General features: G+C 40.4%; 1 protein-coding gene across 2 annotated transcripts in view; it reads right to left on the bottom strand.

Annotated features, from left to right (window-relative positions):
• DIAPH3 (diaphanous related formin 3) overlaps window positions 1-21754 on the bottom strand; it is a 558347-nt gene that overhangs the window by 283498 nt on the left and 253095 nt on the right. For both annotated transcript variants that reach the window (XM_036299517.1, XM_036299518.1), the window contains 2 exons: window positions 8977-9072; window positions 1242-1336 (listed from right to left, as the gene is read on the bottom strand). In XM_036299517.1, coding sequence (XP_036155410.1) covers window positions 1242-1336; window positions 8977-9072 — 191 coding nt within the window. The remainder of the gene's footprint in view (window positions 1-1241; window positions 1337-8976; window positions 9073-21754) is intronic.

Below are 21754 nucleotides of genomic sequence, written 5' to 3'. Positions count from 1 at the left end.
AGCAGTAATAGAAACTAATATATTAATAAGTTATATGGAACTTAATGTTCTTTGGGTACAAATTTCAATACAAATAATATTTTTTCATCTCTACAAAACAAAAGTCACATGATTATCCAAACCATTCGTGTAAGCAAGTTAAAAGCTATTCCATAAATATTTAACAAATGCATTATAAAAACTATGAACATGTATTAAGTAGAAAATTTTTCTTTAAGGACCTTGGAATCAATTAAGAACAAGGCATATACACAATCAACAGTAACAAAAACAATGTTCTAGTAAACAGAAACTGCTAGAGAAAAAGCATTTAAACAAGAGTTGATGAATTAGGTAGTTTATATCTCAGAGACTCACAGCAGAAATCACTAATGGGATTATAGAACCACCACATTTAGGAGACAAGAGCGGAGAGGCAAGAACAAGTCCTAAGGTTACCATTTACTGATTAATTAAAATGTCTAGAATAATTTTGATGACATTAACAAATAATCCTTGTTTTCTTTTCACTGCTAAAACATCAATACCCTCCCATTGTAAAATACAAGATAGTAAACTAAAGATATCATCCTTTGGCTATATAATTTGTGGTTTGATTCTTCAAATTTAAATTCTATCTAAATATGTATTATTGTTACTTTATGTGGAATTCAGCAAGTAACTGTGGTACCACACTAGCATTTCTTAAATAATAGTGTGAACACAAATCATTTGAAAAAATCTTCCAGCCTTCTGAATGAATTCTGAACACTATGCTAACTATCTGTAGTATGTATAAGAGCACAAATGACCCCAGTCGGGATTGTCAGTAAGGTTACTCTGAAATAAAAAGAAATCTCCCTCGACCTTATATTAAATAATAATACAACATTAGAAGACACCAATGCCTAAGAAAAATCTAAAACACTCTAAAAATATTATACAAATTTAAATGAATATATTACTAGTCTTAACTGTAACAAAAACAAAAATGAAAAATTAAACAACCTGACTTTCAGAAAACAGTCATTTAAAATAATTGAAATGTAATTATTTTGATAGCATTATATTTAGTTTGCAGTTAAAAGAACATTCAGAGTTTTATCTCCTGGCAATGCAGAAGTTATGCTAAAACTAATTATGCAGCAATGATTTTCCAGTTGAATGATTTGGTTTAAGAATTTTGCTTCACTTACAGATTTCCGTTTAATGAGAAGCTTGCAATGAAATATTGGAACTTAAGCTCTCTGCCTCTTGTTTACCTGAATCATAGATTCTGCCAACTGTGTTTCATCCACTTCCAATATCATCATTTTGATTTCTTCATATGGCACCCGGAAGGAGCTCAGGAAGATTGCTAAAAGGAGGGAATTAGTTCATAATGAATAAGATTAAGAAAAGAGTTTAAGATATAGTTCTATAGGTAAAATCAAAAAATAATTCATAAAATGAGAGATTTAAAGACATTTAATAAAATTACTGTGGGGGAAACTTTCATTAGCACATTTTATACTTCTCCAGTTTTAGACCTAGTGTTTAAAGGTAGTCCTATATCATTATGCTGATTTCGAGGTTGATTTTTAATGATTAGTTATTAGCTAAATATAGGAATGGTGCCAATTTTCAAATGACTAAAATGAAATATGTTTAGTTCAATATAAAATATCACATTATAAAGAAAAGAACCATAAAACCCCAATATGTGTAATATTTATAGAAACACGTGTGTTTTTAGCTTGTATATCTTGTAGCCCTACTAAATGGTTCAGAAAAAAATATTTTATATATTTTTATTGAGTTCAGAGAGTAAAGGAAAGGGAGAGAGAGATAGAAACATCAATGATGAGACAGAATCATTGATCGGAGTCCTGCCGTGCGCCCCACCCCCTACCAGGGCATGTGCTTGCAACCACAGCATATACCCTAATCAGGAATGGAGCCATGACTTCCTGGTTCATAGGTCAACACTCAACCACTGACCCACACCAGCCAGACTGGCTGAGAAAAAATATTTTAACAAAACTGCTAATCAGGGCATTAATACTTTTATAAATTATAATAATACTTCACTGTTCAGAAATATTGCAAACATTATGCCAGAGAACTAGCCATTGCATGTAACTAAAACTTAAATATCCAATTTTAGAAAACAAATTTTCATGGAAAACTATCCAAATAAATTATATGGGATAATGTTATTACCGAGAATTCCAATTATTATTTACTTTATTTTTGATACCTCATATATCTACTGTTAAAACACAATGATCTCAAAAGTTATTGAGGTATATAAGAATATTTTCACAGCATTAGATTTAATGCTGTGCTGTTCTCCCCGTATTCTACTATTTTTGTGTTTCTTCTCTCCAGTGACATTCACTTCTTGAACATACTCAGGAATTGCTAACCATTAGCCCACTAATTTATTTTATATACTGCTAATATCATTTGTCAGTATTTTTTTAATGTTTTTATTGATTTTAGAAGGACAAGAAAGGAGGGAAGGAGAGGGAGGGAGGAAGGGTATGAGGGAGGTATTTATTGGTTACCTCCTATACTGGGGACCAAACCCAAATCCTGGACATGTGCCCTGACCAGGAATAGAACCTGGGACCTTTCGGTGCACAGGACAATGCTCAACCAACTGAGCCACACTGGCCAGGGCAACAAGTATTTTCAAAAAAAGGACACTACTTTTCATAAATACTCAGAAAATATGATCTACTTCTTTCTTGGAGGAAGGCTATATTCCAGATTCCTGAGGTTACCATGTAGCATCTACAGCTAAAAAAAACAAAAAAAAAGCACCATCTATGTTTTTATCACTAGCTTCATTCACACATTTCAGAGTCAAACAGTCATAAGTCTAGCATAATAGTGCTATAAATTATCTATAAAATATGAATATGTGCACTCCTTAATATCTCAAGAACAAGATGGAATAAAGGGTCTAAATTATATTATAATAGATAGAGATTAATGAAATTATAAAAAGATACCCCATAGTAGACATTAGAAAGTACAAAAATATGATAACTAATAATCACTATTATTGAAGAGGAATTGAATAATTGATGGCGAGGGAATAAAATCTAAATGTGAACATCATGTACAAAACAAGTTGCATATGATTATAGAATTAAATATAAATAGTAACAAAAGAAGGGATACTAAAAGAAAATTAGCATGACAAATTAGCTCTTTTATGGTGAAAGACTTCTTAATCATAAAAAACAATGGAAAACATATGCAAAGATTGATATCTGACAACATGAGAGAAAAACATTAATGGCAATGCACTTAAAGCAATTAAAAAGCAAGGAAGCTGGGAAGATAAACCTGCTTCAAAATTCACAGAGCACTTGTTTACCTTCATTTAGCATATCATCAGTTCCAAAGAGGAAAATGGGTAAAATGTGTGTAAACTTGATTAAAAGAATGAGAAAAAAAAATGACCAAAATAAATGTAACATGCTAAACCTCAGGAGTAAGAAAACTGAGAACACAAATTGTTAAAACATAATCTAAATTGAAAATTTGTAAGATTAATAAAGATCCTTAAAATTATGATTTCCATTTGAGAAAAGTAAATTTCACTCAAGAAATCTAGTCTAGTCCTGACCAGTTTGGCTCAGTGGATAAAGCATCAGCCTGCGGACTGAAGGGTCCCAGGTTCGATTCCAGTCAAGGGCATGTACCTTAGTTTCGGGCACATCCCCAGTAGGGGGTGTGCAGGAGACAGCTGATAGATGTTTCTCTCTCATCGATGTTTCTAACTCTCTATCCCTATCCCTTCCTCTCTGTAAAAAAAAAAAAAAAAAAAAAAAAAAATATTTTTTTTAAAAAAAGAAATCTAGTCTATGGAAACAACAATATATAGAGAAAGTTATCATTAAATAATCAAAAGCACAGAATTCCTCTAAGGCATAATATAGTAATTGAGGGAGAAAGAAATGATAGTTTTCTATTTTAGGCAATAGGGCAGAGAGATACTTAAAAGAGAGAGAGAGATATAAAAAATATATATTTAATCTTATAGAATATGCATTTCTGAGCTGTCCTGAAAATAAGAAAAGCAGAAATCCTAAGAGAAAATAACTAAAGAAATGAAAGAAATGTTTGAAACACTGGACAGGAGAAAAAGACATTACTAAATAGAAACAAAGATTAAATGGAAAACTGTAGAATTTTTAGAAATTATATGTATAAATAAAACTAATGAAATCACAAATTGAACATATGAATGAGACATCATTAGATAACAAAGATAAAATATATGCCATGAAAGACTGCAAAGAAGCTATTCAAAGTGTAACATAAAGACATGGAAAAATACAAGGTTATGAGATACAGAAGATTAGTAATGATACCTAAAAAATATCTACTAAGAGTTCGGAAAGGAAATCACAAAAATAATAGGAAAGGAGCATATATGAACAGAAAATATCAGATAATTTTCCAGAATTACAGAGACACAGAACATCAGATCAAGGAGGTTCAAAAAAACTCAAACATAATAAAATTTTAAAAATAATAAAAGCCACACTAGATAGCTCCTTGTAAAACATCAAGCATCTGGGAGGTCATATATTGGGAACACTCAAGCACTGATGGTGGAAGAGTAAACCAGTACATCACAGAACAGGTATATATTTAGAGCAGGGGCCACCACACATCTCTAGAGCAGGGGAGGGGAACCTTTTTTCTGCAAAGGGCCATTTGAATATTTATAACATCATAACCACACAAAATTATCAAATTAAAAATTAGCCTGCTATATTTGGTCAAACACTTAATTAACTCACCCCTAACGCTTTAGCAGGGCCAGACCAAATGATTTTGAGGGTCTTAGAGGTCCACTGGCCAGATGTACCCCACCCCTGCTCTAGAGAGACAGACAGTAAATATTTTACGATTTGTAAGCCACACAATCTCTGTCACAACTTCTCAACTCTGCTACTGTAGCACAAAGGCAGCCATAAACAATGTGTAAATAAATGTGCTCGCTAAGTTCCAATAAAACCTTGTTCAAAAAAACAGGCAACAGACAAGATTTCGCTGAAAATCCATAGTATGCCATACCCTGCCTTAGAAACACCAAAAATGGGGAACCCACATTCAATCAAGCATTGAATGAATAAAGTATGATATTCAAAGTTTACTTTGCAGATAAATATACTTTTTTCCTTTACTTTCTTCTATATTTATAATTCATTAACTACTTCCAGGTATTATTCCATAATTAAAGTAGCATGCACATTAAATGCACTATTTAGAAGAATTGAAATAGTTTTTTAATAGTTTATTAATAAATTCTCTTATGGAAAACATTTACTATAACTAAGAGCAAAAAATATACAAAAGGATTGAAAATGGCCTAATACAAAACACACTATTGAGAAGACAGCACAGATCTTACTATTTTTAATGTTTAAAAGTTGCTGAGAATAATATGAAACACAATTAAAGCCTCCAAAAGACCCATTAAAATTAATATTTTTACTAACATGCATCTTATCCTTCAAAATGTGATTACACAGATCCCTGTGGGAAGCTTTGAGTGGGTGAAGGAGTGTAAAGTGTGCAGATTTTAGAACCACTCACATGTTTCCTGCAAGGGACCTTATAAATATTTAAACCTTTATGTTAATTTGTAGATTCCTAGGTTCCTCCCTTTACAACTCTACTATCCCCTCCAAAAAGTCTATAAAGCATAAGAACCTTGTAGGACTCCTGAGCCATCTCTTGATCCTCGAGTGGCTGGAATTCTATCTTTTATGCTGGGCCCAGAGACTTTGCCAAAAACCTTATGAACTCAAAATACAGGGAACCTAGCCCACCTTTAAATAAACAGGTATATAAATGGGTGATTTTAGAACCTTTTTTCAAAATTCTATAGAATATTTCAGTTAAGAGAAATCTAAGAAAAAATTATCTTAGATTTCTAAATGAAAATTATCTTATATTTGTTAACTATCAGAAGACTCTCTTCTCAAAATTCAGTATCTCAAAAGACTGAATTTCATAGACAAAAAAAAGCTGTGAATCAAACTATAATTACAGAAAAAATTTTAAAAAATTAAAATCTTGAAAAAGGCAGCTAATGCTGCTTAAAGCTTAAACCATGACATCTGTTGCAATCAGAGAGGGCAAGAACAATACTAGCATGGATTACATCCTAACATGACACAGTGTGAATACTGAACTTTTTGATCTTTAAAACATGATTAGCAATTATATATGAATGGATACATATCTTCTAACTGAAGCACACAAAACAGTATCCTATTCTATGACAAAGTAATTTTGTTATCTTTAAATGGGAATATATGTAACATATACCTATTGGAAATTTTCAAAATTACTCATCATATTCAAGTACTACACCAACCAGATTCCCTACCTACAATGTTAACACTACTACCTATCTGGTGGGCTGTGGTAAGAACTAAGAGCCTAATATACACTAGCACATAAAGGTAATTACTATTACAATTAAACTTGAAATACTTTTTAGCACATGTTCTATAATCTACTAGTATATATGTAATCTATCTATATATATAAAAACCTAAACAACCATTACAACCAGACGATGCCCAGTAGCTATGATGTGCACTGACCACCAGGGGGCAGATGCTCAATGCAGGAGCAGCCCCCTGATGGTCAGTATGCTCCCACAGCCAACTTCTGGGGGCCGGCCAACCTCCCGTGGTCCCTCCCCCAGCTGGCCGGCCTGATCAGACCTGATCGCCGGCCAGGCCGAGGGACCCCACCTGTACACGAATTTGTAAAAGCCCAGTGACTGAAAGGCAGAACGACCAGAATGATCGGTCGCTATGACATGCACTACAGCAGCCAACCAGCCTGATCTGGGCCCCAATCCCCCCTCGCAATCTCCCGGAGCACCACCCCCAGGCCTGCCCCACCCCCAAATGGCCCCCCACCCCGATCGGGGGTGGGCTGGCCAGCCAACCACTCGCAGCCCCTCCCTGGGACTGCCCCACCCCCCAATCAGCCCCCTACCCCAATTGGGGGACAGGCCAGCCAGCTAACTGCCCACAGCCCCTTCCCCCCCCCCCGGCCCCACCCCCTATTGGCCTCCATCAGGGCGGGCCAGCCGGACCCCACCTGTGCATACATTCATGCAGACCTCTAGTATGTAAATAATACTAAAGAACCCTGTTCAATAAGTCACATATTCTCCTTCAAGATGAATATGTAAGCTAATTTACCATAACTGACCCATCTAAAAAGCACTCCATTCAATATTTCTTCAGGACCCGTAATGAGGCTATTTATAGAGTCAAGACCAGGAATTTTTAATGCAGGTCAGTTTTTAAGAAAATAACCATCTCTTTCATTTCACAGAACACAAAACATTTTGACATTATCCAAATTAATAATGCTTTAAACTGAGACGATGTTCCTTTAAGGGGAGAAATACTGTGAAATGTCTGTATTATGTAATAATCACCAAACCTGTAGTGGTCTAAGCACAAAACAAAAACAAAAAATGATTTCTAAGTCAGACTACATGTCTATCACACACATCTGAAAGACAGGGCTCTCTAACTTATGATCCTCTTATCAGGATGATGGACTACATTCTGACTGCATTCTGGGTGAAACAAAAGACTAGAGTTTCTCCCACCAGCAATTAAAAAAAAGTCACCTCATCTCCACTTGCACTATCATTGGCGCAAGCCAAGTCAATGGTCTACACCTAACTTGAAAGAGGCAGGCATGAGCACTCAACTTGTGGCCAGAAATAAAAAACAATGTATTAGCAAGCATTAATGTCTGTGCAACAGTACAGGGATCTCAGCAGCCTACACTGCAGAAGGGGATGGCCCTGCATCACAGTGACTATGAAAGGAAGGGGGTTCCAGAACTTTTACAAAAGAAATGCCAATTCTGCCTTTTGCACACATAGCTTTACTTCCCTCTTTAATAAAGAGCATGGATCTTTATACACAACAACAAAAAAGTGTATTCATAATTGCTAAAAGCTTACTTGAGGTATATAATAACTGAAAGGCAGGCTAAAAGCCATGTTAATTGTTCATGCCTCTCCTCATTATATCCCACCTGCACCATCAGAAAATATTATATACAGGTATTATCTCAGTTCCAAGCAGAATTATATTTGATGCATATAAAGCATCAGTTAGAAATGAGATAGAAGCAAAACTATTTGCCCTCTTCAACAGTAATTTGGTCAGGAAGACAATTCAATTCAATACTAAGTACTTAGTTCCCTATACCAGTAATTAAATCTAAAATATTTCCAGTCAATACCTTTGAGGAAAGGCTTTGAACTGTTCAGATGGAATAATGAAATTCATTTTACTCATCATTCCTTATTTACATTAATATTCCAACCTCCTTTGTGTGTGATCAAGTACTACAAATAATATTCAGATGTTTAAAAGAAATAATCCACCACAAAATTTAGTTCAAAATTTGTCATCACTTACTTCCTTAATTATTTAAATACTTAAAAAAGAGAATTTGCCCTAGCCAGTTTGGCTCAGTGGATAGAGCTTCGGACTGTGGATGAAGGGCTCTGGGTTCTATTCCTGACAAGGGCACATGCTGGGAGTTGTGGGCTCAATCTCCAGTAGAGGGCATGTAAGAGGCAGCCGATCAATGTTTCTCTCTCATCATTAATGTTTCTATCACTCTCTCCCTCTCCCTTCCTCTCTGAAATCAATAAAAACATATTTTTTAAAAAAAAAAGATAATTTAAAGGGTACATTTTTTTCAGTTATGGGAGATATATTTTCATTCTAAACAATTTTCTTAGTTTTCTTTCATAATATGCATTAATCTTTTAAAGAATTTAAACCATAAGTTACCTAAAGTTATCTCTGAATTTATTATGCAAATTATTAAAAAATAACATAAAAATAAGTTACAAAGTAAATGAAGTAATTTAAAGGAACCACCTCTAGTACTTTTACTAATTTAATTGTATTAAAATCTTCTACTTACAAAGGTTCTGGGCAACTTTAGAATCAAGAAATTTAAGTTCTTTAATTTTTTTTTTAAGAGCTTTCTTCTCTTCAAAATCCTCCTCTTCTCTTCTCTCTGCAAAATCAAGGACAGATCCACATTAGGGGCAGAAAGGCATTCAACTGCTAAAGGGCAAGATGGGAATTTTCTATTATGAAATAATCTAAAAAAAGATGACATTTTTAAATCACATAGTTATAAAAATAATTAATAGATATCCCAAGACCTAAACTATTTCTGATAGGCACTACTGGCTCTTACACTAGAAAAACGAAGAGTATTTAAAAGTCTAACAGGAATAAGAAAAATAAAGCTAATGTACACTATGGAAACCAATACCACTGAATGTTAGCTCATTTGAACAACTATACAAGACACAATTATAAAATATATAATTAGATTTACACCTAGGATAGGTGAAGAAGTTAGCTATAAAAGTGCTAAACAAAAACAGGCACACAGCTATTTTATATTTGATACACCATGTTTATCTGATATAATAAAGAGTTAATGTGCAAATTGACCATCACGCCCTCACACAAGATGGCCACCCCCATGTGGTCACAAGATTACCGCGCCCATGTCATCACAAGATGGCTGCTCCCATGTGGTCAAAAAATAGCCATACCTATATTGTCACAAGATGGCCGCCCCATGTCATCACATGATGGCCACCACAAAGATGGCCAGCATGGGAGGGCAGTTGGGGCAACTAGGCCGGCAAGGGAGGGCAAGAGGGAGAAATCGGGCTGGCAGGGGAGGCAGTTGGGGGCGATCGGGCCAGCAGGGGAGCAGTTACGTGTCGGACATCCCCCTGAGAGGTCCCAGATTGGACAGGGTGCAAGCTCGGCTGAGGGACACCCCACCCAGTGCATGACTTTTGTGCACTGGGTCTCTAGTCTATCTATAATAATAAAAGCATAATATGCTAATTAGATCGGACAGCCAAAAGACCTTCTGGATATCCTTCCAGACAAAGCTGCGGGGGCAGAGGCAGTTAGGGGCGATCAGGTAGGCAGGCAAGTAGTTAGGGGCGATCAGGTAGGCAAGCGAGTGGTTAGGGGTGATCAGGCAGGCAGGCGAGCGGTTAGAAGTCAGTGGTCCTAGATTGCAAGAGGAATATCTGATTGCCAGTCTAGGCCCAGTCCCGGCCCGATAGAGGGTGGAGCCAGCCGGCCAACATCCTGCGGCCCTTCCCCCCAGCCCTGATCGGCCCACCCCACCCGAATCAGCCCACAGCCCCTCCCCATGGACAGCCCTGGCCCTAATTGCCCCCCTACCCCAATAGGGTGCAGGGCTGGCCAGCCAACCTCATGCAGCCCCTCCACCCAGATGGCCCTGCCCCAGAGCCGGCCAGCTAACTGCCTGTGGCCCCTCCCTTAGGCTGGCCCTGCCCACATGGGCCCCCACAACCCTAACTGGCCCACAGCAACTTCCCCCAGCCAGTTCTGCCTCCGATTGGCCCCTGCCACTCCGATTACAGGCAGGGTTGGCTGGTCAACCACCCATGGTCCCACCCTAAGGCCATTGGCCCCCAATCGGCCCCTCCCATCCCATTTGGGGGTAGGGCCAGCTGGCCCACAGCCCCTCCCCATCCCAACCCCACCCCCGATCAGCCCCTCCCACAGCCAGCTCCACCCCCGATCCACCCCCACACCAATCATGGGTGGGGCTGGCCGGTCAACCTCCCACAACCCATCCCCAGCCCCATTCAGGACCAGGGCCAGCCAGCCCACTGCCCACATCCCCTTCCCACAGCCAACTCCACCCCAATCAGCCTCCCCACCCAAATCGAGGGTATGGCCAGCCGGCCAGCCAACCTCCCGCCATCTCCTCCTCTCAACAGGCCTGGCCCTAATCCACCAATTGGGGCCAGGCCGGCCGGACCCCAACTGTGCACAAATTCGTGCACTGGGCCTCTAGACCTAATATATAAAAATCCCAGGTCCATAACAACTGACCCAAGGCTCGACCGAACACAGGAAGTCAGTCCTGCAGTCAGTGCTGGGTAGCCGTGGCGACTGTCAAGAGGGCTGTGGATCAGGCCCAGAGAGAGGCCCTGAGAGAGAGGCAGGGTCTGATTGGCAGCCTTCATGGGAGCTGTTGGTCAGCTGTTGCCTCTCTCTCTCCGAGCTACACCAGCAGCCACGCCTCTATTTATCTCCAGACCTCCGTGGGGGCTGTTGATCAGCCTTGCCTCTCTGATCAGGCCCAGAGATGCTGACTGGCATAGAAACCAACCAATCAGAACCAAATCAAGGTGAACTGTGAGGAGCCAATGGTTGCCTAGGAGTTGGCGCTTTTGACGCTGACTGGCATAGAAGCCATTAGGGGTTATCAGGCAGGCAGAGGCAGTTAGGGGTGATCAGGCCAGCAGGGGAGAGCAATTGGGGGCAAGATCAGGCCGGCAGGGGAGGGTAGTTAAGGGTGATCAGGCAGGCAGAGGCAGTTAGGGGCTATCAGGCAGGCAGGCAGGCAGAGAGGTTAGAGACAATCAGGCAGGCAGGCAGGTGAGTGGTTAGGAGCCACAGTCTCAGATTGTGAGAGGGATATCCCACTGCCAGGATTGGGCCTAAACCAGCAGTCGGACACCCCCCAAGGGGTCCCCGATTGGAGAGGGTGCAGGCGGGGCTGAGGGAACGCCCCCTTCGTACACAAATTTTGTGCACCAGGCCACTAGTGTGTGTGTGTGTGTATGCCTAATATGCAAAATGCCTCCATGGGAGTTCGACTGGTAGACCAATCACTTGCTATGATGTGCGCTGACCATCATGGAGCAATGCAGAACGAAGGATGGCCCTGGCCAGCAACCAGCAGCCAAGGGAGGCAGGCCCCAGCCAGCAGCTGGAGAAGGGAGGCCCTGCCAGCAGCAGGAAGGAAGGCCCCAATCTGCCTTGATTGCTGGCCAGGCCTAGGGACCCTATGCGTGCATGAATTTCATGTACTGAGCCTCTAGTTTAAAAATATAGCTCAAACAAAACTGGAATAGTAGACTGTTTACAATTTGTTTTCCAAATATTTGAAAAATAGTCAAATTTTGATAGCCTAGTTTATGTTTTAAAATGAACAAATTCATTTAGGCTTTCTCCTTGGTAAAATAATAATAATAATGATAATAATAATAATAATAATAGAATACATCATGGTAAACAACAATATACGACCTATAATACAGCAAAATATTTAAGAGTCAAAGTTAACAGCTATAACCAATAAGGTGATCCTGTCATCTTTTTTCTTATAACCATGAACAGTGCTTCTAATCAAAGTCAGGCATACAAAATTAGGATCTAGCCACCAAAGAACAATGCAGTCAAGTCTTTAATTAGGTATGTACAAATAAATCACTAATGTTGGGAGAAAATAACTACAAAAAGCATGTTCATATATATATATGATGGTACATTATAATTATAGGATTTTTATATTAGAAAAGCATATTATAGTTCAGTGATGGTGAACCTTTTGAGCTTAGCGTGCCAGCATTTTGAAAAACCCTAACTTAACTCTGGTGCTGTGTCACATATAGAAATTTTTTGATATCTGCAACCATAGTAAAACAAAGACTTATATTTTTCATATTTATTTTATATATTTAAATGCCATTTAACAAAGAAAAATCAACCAAAAAAATGAGTTCGCGTGTCATCTCTGACACGCATGTCATAGGTTCGCCATCACTGTTATAGTTACATGTCTTGGTACATATGTGAGATATGGATCAAATGTCATAGTTGTCAAAATATTCATTAACTATCTCTGTATCATTTTATGAATAGTCACCAATCTTTCTCAACTGATTTTACATTACACTTTTATCCTATACTTATTTTTCTGAGCTTCTATGTCCTACTCCTGTGCTACTATCACTATGCCTTAAGCACTGTTAATTAATGTCTTACTTTGCTGTTCAAATTTTTCTTCACTTTCTAAATTTTCTTCTTTTCGAACTCATTTCTTTTTCCATGTGAACTTTAGAGTAATTCAAAAGTTCCAAAAATAGAATCCACTTGAATTGTATTTTAATTGCAAGGCATTTGTAAATAGATTGGGGAGATTTCATATGTTCACAACTTTCAAACTTATCAATCATGAACATGACATGTGTCTATAATTCAACTTAACATAGACAACCTATATATTTATTGTTACTTTTAGTGTCCTAAATATATCTAAATTATACTTTTAAGTATTTGGATGTTGGTTAATTCTAATTTTCCCCACTATACTTTGCAACTAGCTATTACTGGAATGTAGAAATTTTGCTGAATTTTTCATACATGTCTTAGAAAATGCTATTTTACTTATTCTTTCATTTAAAAAAGAAATATTCTATATAATAAAAGGCTAATATGCAAATAGACCAAAACAGCGGAACAACCAAACAACTGGTTGCTATGACCACCAGAGGGCACACGCGGAACATGGTGGGCTGGGCATCAGGTGGCAGAGCGCAGAACATGGTGGTCATCAGCCATGGTGGGATGGTGGAGCAGGTGAGCAGGGGCACCAGACCAAGGCAGGGAGCCAGTCACTGTCATTGGGGTGAGCCTCTGGTGGTTACTGAAAATTCTTTGCTCTCGCACGCCGCAGTCCCACTCAGCGCTCACACCTGCTGCTGGCGCCCGGCACCGACCACTATCACTCAGTGCCATCAGCAGATGTGAGTGGCGGCTGCCAGACTCGATCACCCCTCAGAGCTTCTCCACTACCCCCTGCTCCTGAGGGGCTATCGGGGCTGGCAGCCGCCTCTCGCACCTGCTGCCAGCACTGCCCCACTCGCACCCACTGCCAGCACCAGAGCTGCTGCTCGCACCCACTGCCAGCACTGGCCCCGCTTGCAGCTGCAGCTGGCACCAGAGCTGCCACCCCCACCCACTGCCGGTGCCTGGCACTGGTCCCAATTGCTCAGCACCGTCAGCAGGTGCAAGCAGCAGCTTTCAGCCCCAATTGTCCCTGAGGGCTTCTCCACCTCCCCCTGCTCCTGGTGGGTGATCAGGGCATCAGCAGCCACTCGCACCTGCTGACAGCACTGGCCCTGCTTGCACCTGCTTCTGGTGCCAGCCCCAATCACTCCACACCATCAGTGGATGCGAGCGGGTCTGGTGCTGTCAGTGCGTGGGAATGGCGGCTGTGGAAGCGGGGCTGCAGGCAGACAGGGGACCCAGTGCTGGGGCGGGAGGGGCTGGGAGGGGAAACAGAGGATGGACGGAGACCCGCCCCTATGCCCACGACAGCCTTGTGGCCCACAGTTCCTTTCAAGGTGCATGAATTCGTGCACTGGGCCCCTAGTTTATTTATGAGCACCAATTAAACGGGTCTGTGCTAGGAAATACAGAAATAACACTAGACAAAATAGAGATACCTAACCTCACAGAATTTAAGAACCAACAGAGGTGAACACAAACTAAGTGGCAATTACAATACATAGATACATCTGCTATGTTTTAGTAAGAACCACAAAATAAGGAATAGCCCCTGAACCCATACTTGTCAGGGACAGTCTTCATGAAATAAATTATATCTAATCAAAAGCTTGCAAGAGAAAAAGAGATAGCCAGGTGAGAAGGTTTGAGGATGGAAGGAGAAAGGTCAAGTATTGGAAGGATAGTGTTTGAATGTAGAAAAGGTGCAAGAACATGAAGGGCACAAGAAGAAGTGAGAATAATGAGCAGAGAATAGTGAATGGAAATGAAACCAGAAACTAATCAGGCACCGGATCATGCAAGACCTTTTAAACAAGGTTAAGAAGTCTGGATTTTATCCTCCAAGCACTGAGGAGCCATTTAAGGTATAAATAAGTATGTGAGAGACAGAAAAATAATTGCATTTAAAGAAAAACTCAGGCTGTTGAGGTAAATTGGAAGAGTGGTAAAAGTGATGGTGGAGGGCAAGACAGAAGGGAGTAACATTAATCCAAATGACAGTTAATGGCACCCTCACCTAGAGCAGCAGAAACTGGAATGGAGGGAAGAGTTCCAAAAATGAAATCCAGCCCACATCTGTCTCCTGAATTACAGACCTGAATATCCAACTGCCTACTCTCTACATCTCTACCTTGATGTCTTGTAGGCACATTCAATTTGACAAATCCAAAACCGGACACACACATACAAACACCCCTCCACACCTATTCTTCCAACACTTTTCCTCATCTCAGAAAACGCTGTTGTTGCAATTTCTCAAGTCAATAAGGTTGAATTCATCCTCCTTTCCCTGAAAACCATCTTCAAACCCATCAGTGAATCCGCCAATTCTAATCACAAAACATTCACTAAAATAAGCATTCTTCACATCTCCGTGGCTACTACTTCTCCCTGCATGTGGCCACCATTCTTTCTCACCTGGACTACAACTGCTTTCTAACTCATCTCCTAAATCCAGGCTTGACCAACTCTAGTCTCTTCACACAATGCATCAGAAAAATCCTGTTAAACCTTAATGGAAAAGATTCCCTTACTGGGTTGTTCAGAACAGCAACCCCAAAAGGCCCCAAACGACTGTATTCCCTATCACTGTCCTTCTTACCCTTTTTCCCCTCCTCCAAAGCATTTACTCCTCACATATTGTAAATCTGATATTGTATCTCTTCCCCTCTTAGGAAACAAGTCCTTTAAAAGTAGAAACTTTGGCCCAGCATGCATGGCTCAGTGGTTGAACATAGACCTATGAACCAGGAGGTCATGGCTCGATTCTCAGTCGGGGCACATGCCCAGGTTTCGTGCTCGGTGGCCAGTGTGGAGTGTGCAGGAGGCAGCTGATCTATGATTCTCTCTCATCATTGATGTTTCTGTCTCTGTCTCCCTTTCCCTTCTCCTCTGAAATCAATTAAAAAAAATTATAAATAAATAAATAAAAGTAGAAACTTTGTTCTCTATTGTATTCTAAGCACCAAGAATAAGGCCTGGAACATAGCAAGTAGTCCATAAATATCTATTAGATAAATGTATGTGTGTATGTATGTATGTATGTGTATATAGCTGTTTGTGTGTAGATATACACTCAGTGGCCAGATTATTATGACCGGCAGATTATTATGACACCCCATCAGTACTTCGTTGGGCCACCTTTTGCTTTCAATACTGCGACGATTCTTCTTGGCATTGACTCCACAAGATGTTGAAAGGTGATGCGCGGAATCTGACACCATTCCTGATGAATACCACTGTCCAGTTCTGTGAGATTTGATGGTTGTGGAACCAGCTGCCTGATGGCTCTTTTAACTTCGTCCCACAAATGCTCAATTGGATTGAGATCTGGTGATTGTGGGGGTTACCTAAGCAAGGTAAAGTCTCCCTCATGTTCTTGAAACTACTCCTGCACAATACGAGCACTGGGGCATGGCACATTGTCTTGTTGAAAGAGGCCATCTCTATTGGGATACGCCATCAACATGATAGGATGAACTTGATACTTAGGTATGTTGTGCTATTCAGATGTTTATAATGATCTGGCCCTATAGCAACTTCAGCACGAAATTATAGCTAATGTGCCTACAAACGTCAGGTGGTTATAATAATCTGGCCACTCAGTGTATATAAACCTGCAAAATAAAGGAGAAAGAAGGGGGCACTCAGGTTGCTTAAGCAACCAGGCAGATGCTGCTGCTGTTTGTTTATTTCAGAAACAAATGAGCAACAGGTTTGAACAAGTCCAATTTTAACCACGTTCAGTTGAGAAGTTCTCATACATCCACATGGTCATGTACAAGAGGCAGCTGGATGTAGAGACTGAAGAAGAGAAATCAGGATGGAGATACATGTTATCAGTTCTGTTACTAATCCCAGTCACAGTTAGAGGTTTCCCAGGTACCAGCAAATAATGGCACATTTGTCTCCTTATTCCGAGTACTTATACCTTTTCCTTGACTTGTCATATTGGTTAAAAGTTTCAGATGAAGGCTAATAAAACTTATGTTAGTGGACTTTGTTTCCTTTGCCTGACCAAATGGCCGCCATCTACTTTTGAGAAAAAAAATATATTTTTTTTATTTTATCTTTAACACATAAAGAGCAGATTCCAATTATTTTCATCAGTTTATTTCTCAATTCCAGTGTCCTTTCCCTTTCTGAGACATTTTTTTTAGTCTATTTAAAGAAAAAAGTCAAAGAAACTAGTAAGCTTTAATTTTAACCAACATTTACTAAGCATCTACTAGGCAGTGCACTGAGCACTTTCTATTGCACTTTCTTGAATAATTATCGTAATAAGCATACTCCCACTACTATCACCATCATACTAATGATGCAAAAAGTAATGCTTAAGTTAAAGTAAATTTAAGCAACACGTCCAATAAAAGAATAAAGATTACTAGACTTAAACTCTAATATTCTTTCTGCTAATTATGAAATATTGTATATTAGGTGTCACATTAAAAAAAAACTTTTGCCTAGCAATCTTGACTACTTCAACCTCCAAATTAGAGACAGAAACAATTTTAATCAATTCTGCCTTTTTATAAAAATGACAAATTAGACTCTTGCTGAGTTTAATGTGTAGTATAACAATAATGCAATTAAATTATGTGGGTATTTTTACCCCTTTCTCCTCTGCTATCATATATAGTAAAAGAATGGTTAGGAAAAGATAGAACATGGACAAAGGAATAAGAAGCAGTTTTCTAAGAGAGAAAACGACAGGATTTTTTTTTTTTTTTAAAAGGTAGAAATATGCTTTTATTGATATAAAACCAGGTAATCAGACTATTATCCAAATAAAATTATTTGGACAAAACCTTTTATATGGAGAAATAATGAAAAATAATGTTGAAAAAATTGCAGCCAGATAATGGAGTGCTTCAAATCAGTGGGAAACCAGTGAAAATGTTTACACAAAGGTCACTGATAAAGCAGGTTCTAAATGTTGGCAGCAATAAGAGGATGCATTAAAACGAAGTAAGAATAAAGGAGGACATTTAATGGGAATAAAGTTTTTCACAAAATCCTATTTCAGCTACCCATGCTGACAGTATTTCTGTGAAATACTAGCCAGGAGAGTGTAGGGTCCCTCAGGGAACTCAGGTTTAGAATCTAGACACGGAAGTCCTACATCTCCCTGCCCCATCATGTCCCAACCACTGAATCTCATTGAGGTTTACTTCTTTCATCTATGACCTGGGGACACTGACCCTTTAAAAGAAGTTGTGGGGAAAAAAATCTTCTAGACTAATAAAAGAGAAACATGCAAATTGGTGTCACTCCGCTATGCCCACCAGCCAATCAGGATGAGTATGGAAATAAACCCAACAAAGATGGCGGTTAATTTGCATATGCAGGCGAGGAACGAAGACTGAAGACAGCCTACAGTGGTTCTCAACCTTCCTAATGCCGCGACCCTTTAATACAGTTCCTCATGTTGTGGTGACCCCCAATTTCATTGTTACAAATTGAACATAATTAAAGCATAGTGATTAATCACAAAAATAATATGTAATTATATATGTGTTTTCCAATGGTCTTAGGCGACCCCTGTGAAAGGGTAGTTCGACCCCAAAAGGGGTCACAACCCACAGGTTGAGAACCGCTGGCCTAGAAGGGAGCGAAGCGGCGGAGAAGGGAGGGAGCCGAGGCAGCGGAGACAGGAGGGGGCAAGGCAGCGGAGAAGGGAGCGTAGCCTGCCGAGGCAGGCTTTGCTCCCTTCTCTGCTCCCCTCCGGCCACAGGAAGCCCTATTCTTGCAGGAATAGGCCCAAGGAAGCCCTATTCTTGCGGGAATCTTCCTGCAATGGGCCTCTAGTGACTGATAATTACCTTCCTATGACCTTCCCTCACTTCCAGCAGTGACAGAGAAATGGGGACAAGAATCAGAGTGCCTAACCACAACTCAGGAACCCACAAAGACAGCACATTTTAAGATTCATCCAACCCATTGCTGGAGCTCCTCTTCTAAAGCTAGTACAAAATACACTAAAAAAAAAAACACCTAGATTTATGCAGGGATAAGATAAAACTCTGAATCATAAAGTCAGATTATTAGAGCCATCTATAATTGTGATCTAGCTTTTTTGCCATTAGAGGTCTGTATTTAATCTTAGTTCCTAGAGGTATTGTGTAAGGCTGCATTTTTCTGAGAGAAGATTAATACTGTTCAAAATTGGTTCTGATCACTGACAGAGCATAAGCCACATGTTTATAAGGGCTTTATGTTAGAATGAAGTCAAAAATGACAAAGCTTTCTATGTTGCTGAGAGCCATGAACTGACAAGTCTTTTTTAATTACATTTTCTCTTTATTTTTTTTCTATTTTCAAAGTTTTAAAAATAGCCCCAAAATTATATTTGAAAAATCTTTTAAAATATTCTGTTTATTAAATTTTTTATTAAAATCATAATTCCCCCTGGTACATCTAATTCCAGTTCATTTTCCATTATGTTTCAATCACATTGTTTTAATCACATGATACCCTTTTTAAGGAATAACATTCCACATAAGTTTTATCATATAGTATTTTACAATTGCAAACAGTTCTAGAATATGCAGTTATAAATTTGCAAGTTATCTACCAGAGGCACGAAAAGCAATACTTGAGTTTTCTCTTTTCATAATTGAATACAGCAGTCCCCCCTTATCCATGGTTTCAATTTCCACAGTTTCAGCCACCTATAGTCAATGGCAGTCTGAAATAGTGAATGGAAAATTTGAGAAAACAATTCCTAAGTTTTAAATTATGTGAAGTGTTGAGTACTTTGCATCATCTCATTATTTAGGCACTGTATCATATCACATCATCACAAGAAGGGTGAATACAGTACCAGATATTTTAAGAGAAAGATAGACTACATTCATATAACTTAACGGTACTAGAGGCCCGGTGCCCAAAAATGTGTGCACTCGGGGGGGTCCCTCAGCCCAGCCTGTGCCCTCTCACAATCTGGGAACCCTCAGGGGATGTCCACCTGCTGGCTTAGGCCCGCTCCCTAGGGGATCAGGCCTAAGCTGGCAGTCAGACATCCCTCTGGCAGCCCAGGAGCCCTCAGGGGATGTCCACTTGCCAGCGGGGAGCAGGCCTAAGCTGCAGTCGGACATCCTTAGTGATGCTGAGGAGGCGGGAGATGCTCCCGCCACCACCGCTGTGCTGGCAGCTGGCAGCCTGGCTTGTGGCTCAGCAGAGCTCCCCCTGTAGGAGCGCACTGACCACCAGAGGGCAGCTCCTGCATTGAGCCATCTGCACCCTGGTGGTCAGTGTGTGTGATAGTGACCACTCATTCCCAGTGGTTCTGCTATTAGAGTCAATTTGCATATTACCCTTTTATTATATAGGATAGAGGCCTGGTGCACAGGTGGGGGCTGGCTGGTTTGTCCTGAAGGGTATCCCGGATCAGGGTGAGGGTCCCACTAGGGTGCCTGGCCAGCCAGGGTGAGGGGCTGATGACTGCTTGCAGGATGGCCAGAGTCCCTTCAGGGTGGGGGGGGACCCTACTGGGGTGCCTGGCCAGCCTGAGTGAGGGGGTGAGGGCCATTTTCAGGCTGGCCACACCCCCTTCAGGTTGAGGGTCCCCACTGGGGTGCCTGGCCAGCCTGGGTGAAGGACTGATGGCTATTTGCAGGCTTGCCGAGCCCCTGAGAGGGGACCCTCACCCCATGGGGGTGTCGCCAGCCTGGGTGAGAGGCTGAGGGCCGTTTTCAGGCTGTCCACAGCCCCTTCAGGGTGGGGGGATCCCACTGGGGTGCCTGGCCAGCCTGGGTGAGGGGCTGATGGATGTTTTCCGGCTGGCCACGCCCCCTGGCAACCCAAGCTCCCAGCCTCTCCTTTTTAATCTGGGATTTATTTATCTTCTATAATTGAAACTTTGTAGCCTTGAGCGGAGGCAACGGCCAGCTGGAAGCAGGTATCTGGGATTTATTTATCTTCTATAATTGAAACTTTGCAGCCTTGAGCAGAGCTGAGGGCCGGCCAGGGCAGGCAGGAAGCTTTGCTTCCTCCATCGCCGGGGCAACCCAAGCCTCCTGCTCACTCCAGCTCCATGGTCGCTGCCATCTTAGTTGGGGTAATTTGCATACTCGCTCCTGATTGGCTGGTGGGCGTGGCTTGTGGGTGTAGTGGAGTGGCAAAATGGTGGAGTGACAGTTAGTTTGCATCTTTCTCTTTTATTAGTGTAGATATTCTTAAATAATTATCCTATTTTTAGTTAATTTTATTGTGCCAGATTTTTACATTAAACTTTATCATAGTTATGTATGTATGTGGAAAAACACAGCACATATAGGGTTTGGTACTACCAGTGGTTTCAGATATTCCCTGGGAGATCTTGAAATGTATCCCCTGTAGACAAGGAGGGACTACTGTATCAGTAAATACTAATAATAATTGTTTATTCAATTTTTGTTGGTGCTTCCTGGTTACATGTATTTGATTTTAATGATTTAAAGTACTAAGCATTTCTATTTTTTTCTTGTATTCATTTAGTACAAATGGTATTAAATTTTACATGCCACATGTTTACAATAAATTACCTTTTGTTCATTAGATTGTTTTTACAACAGCCTTGAGAAGACAAAAGTATTCCTGATTAAATAAGCATCCTATCTAATAGAGATAGAATATGCAAATTGACCATTACTCTGCAACAAAGATGGCAATGTTCTGCCCCGCCCCGCCCATGGAGGGCCTCTGCGCAGTGCGCACAGGAGCAGAGCGGCCGGGGTGGGCCAGGACACCTGGCTACTTGGAATGCTGCCTCTTAAAAGCTACAAAAGTAGTTCAACTTTCCTGAGACCACAGTATGAGGAGCCAAAATTAGCCATAGGGAAGAAAGGCCC

The sequence above is a fragment of the Myotis myotis genome, unplaced genomic scaffold (assembly GCF_014108235.1).
Source record: "Myotis myotis isolate mMyoMyo1 unplaced genomic scaffold, mMyoMyo1.p scaffold_m19_p_3, whole genome shotgun sequence".
NCBI lineage: Eukaryota > Metazoa > Chordata > Mammalia > Chiroptera > Vespertilionidae > Myotis > Myotis myotis.
This window is presented reverse-complemented; position numbering and strand designations above follow the sequence as displayed.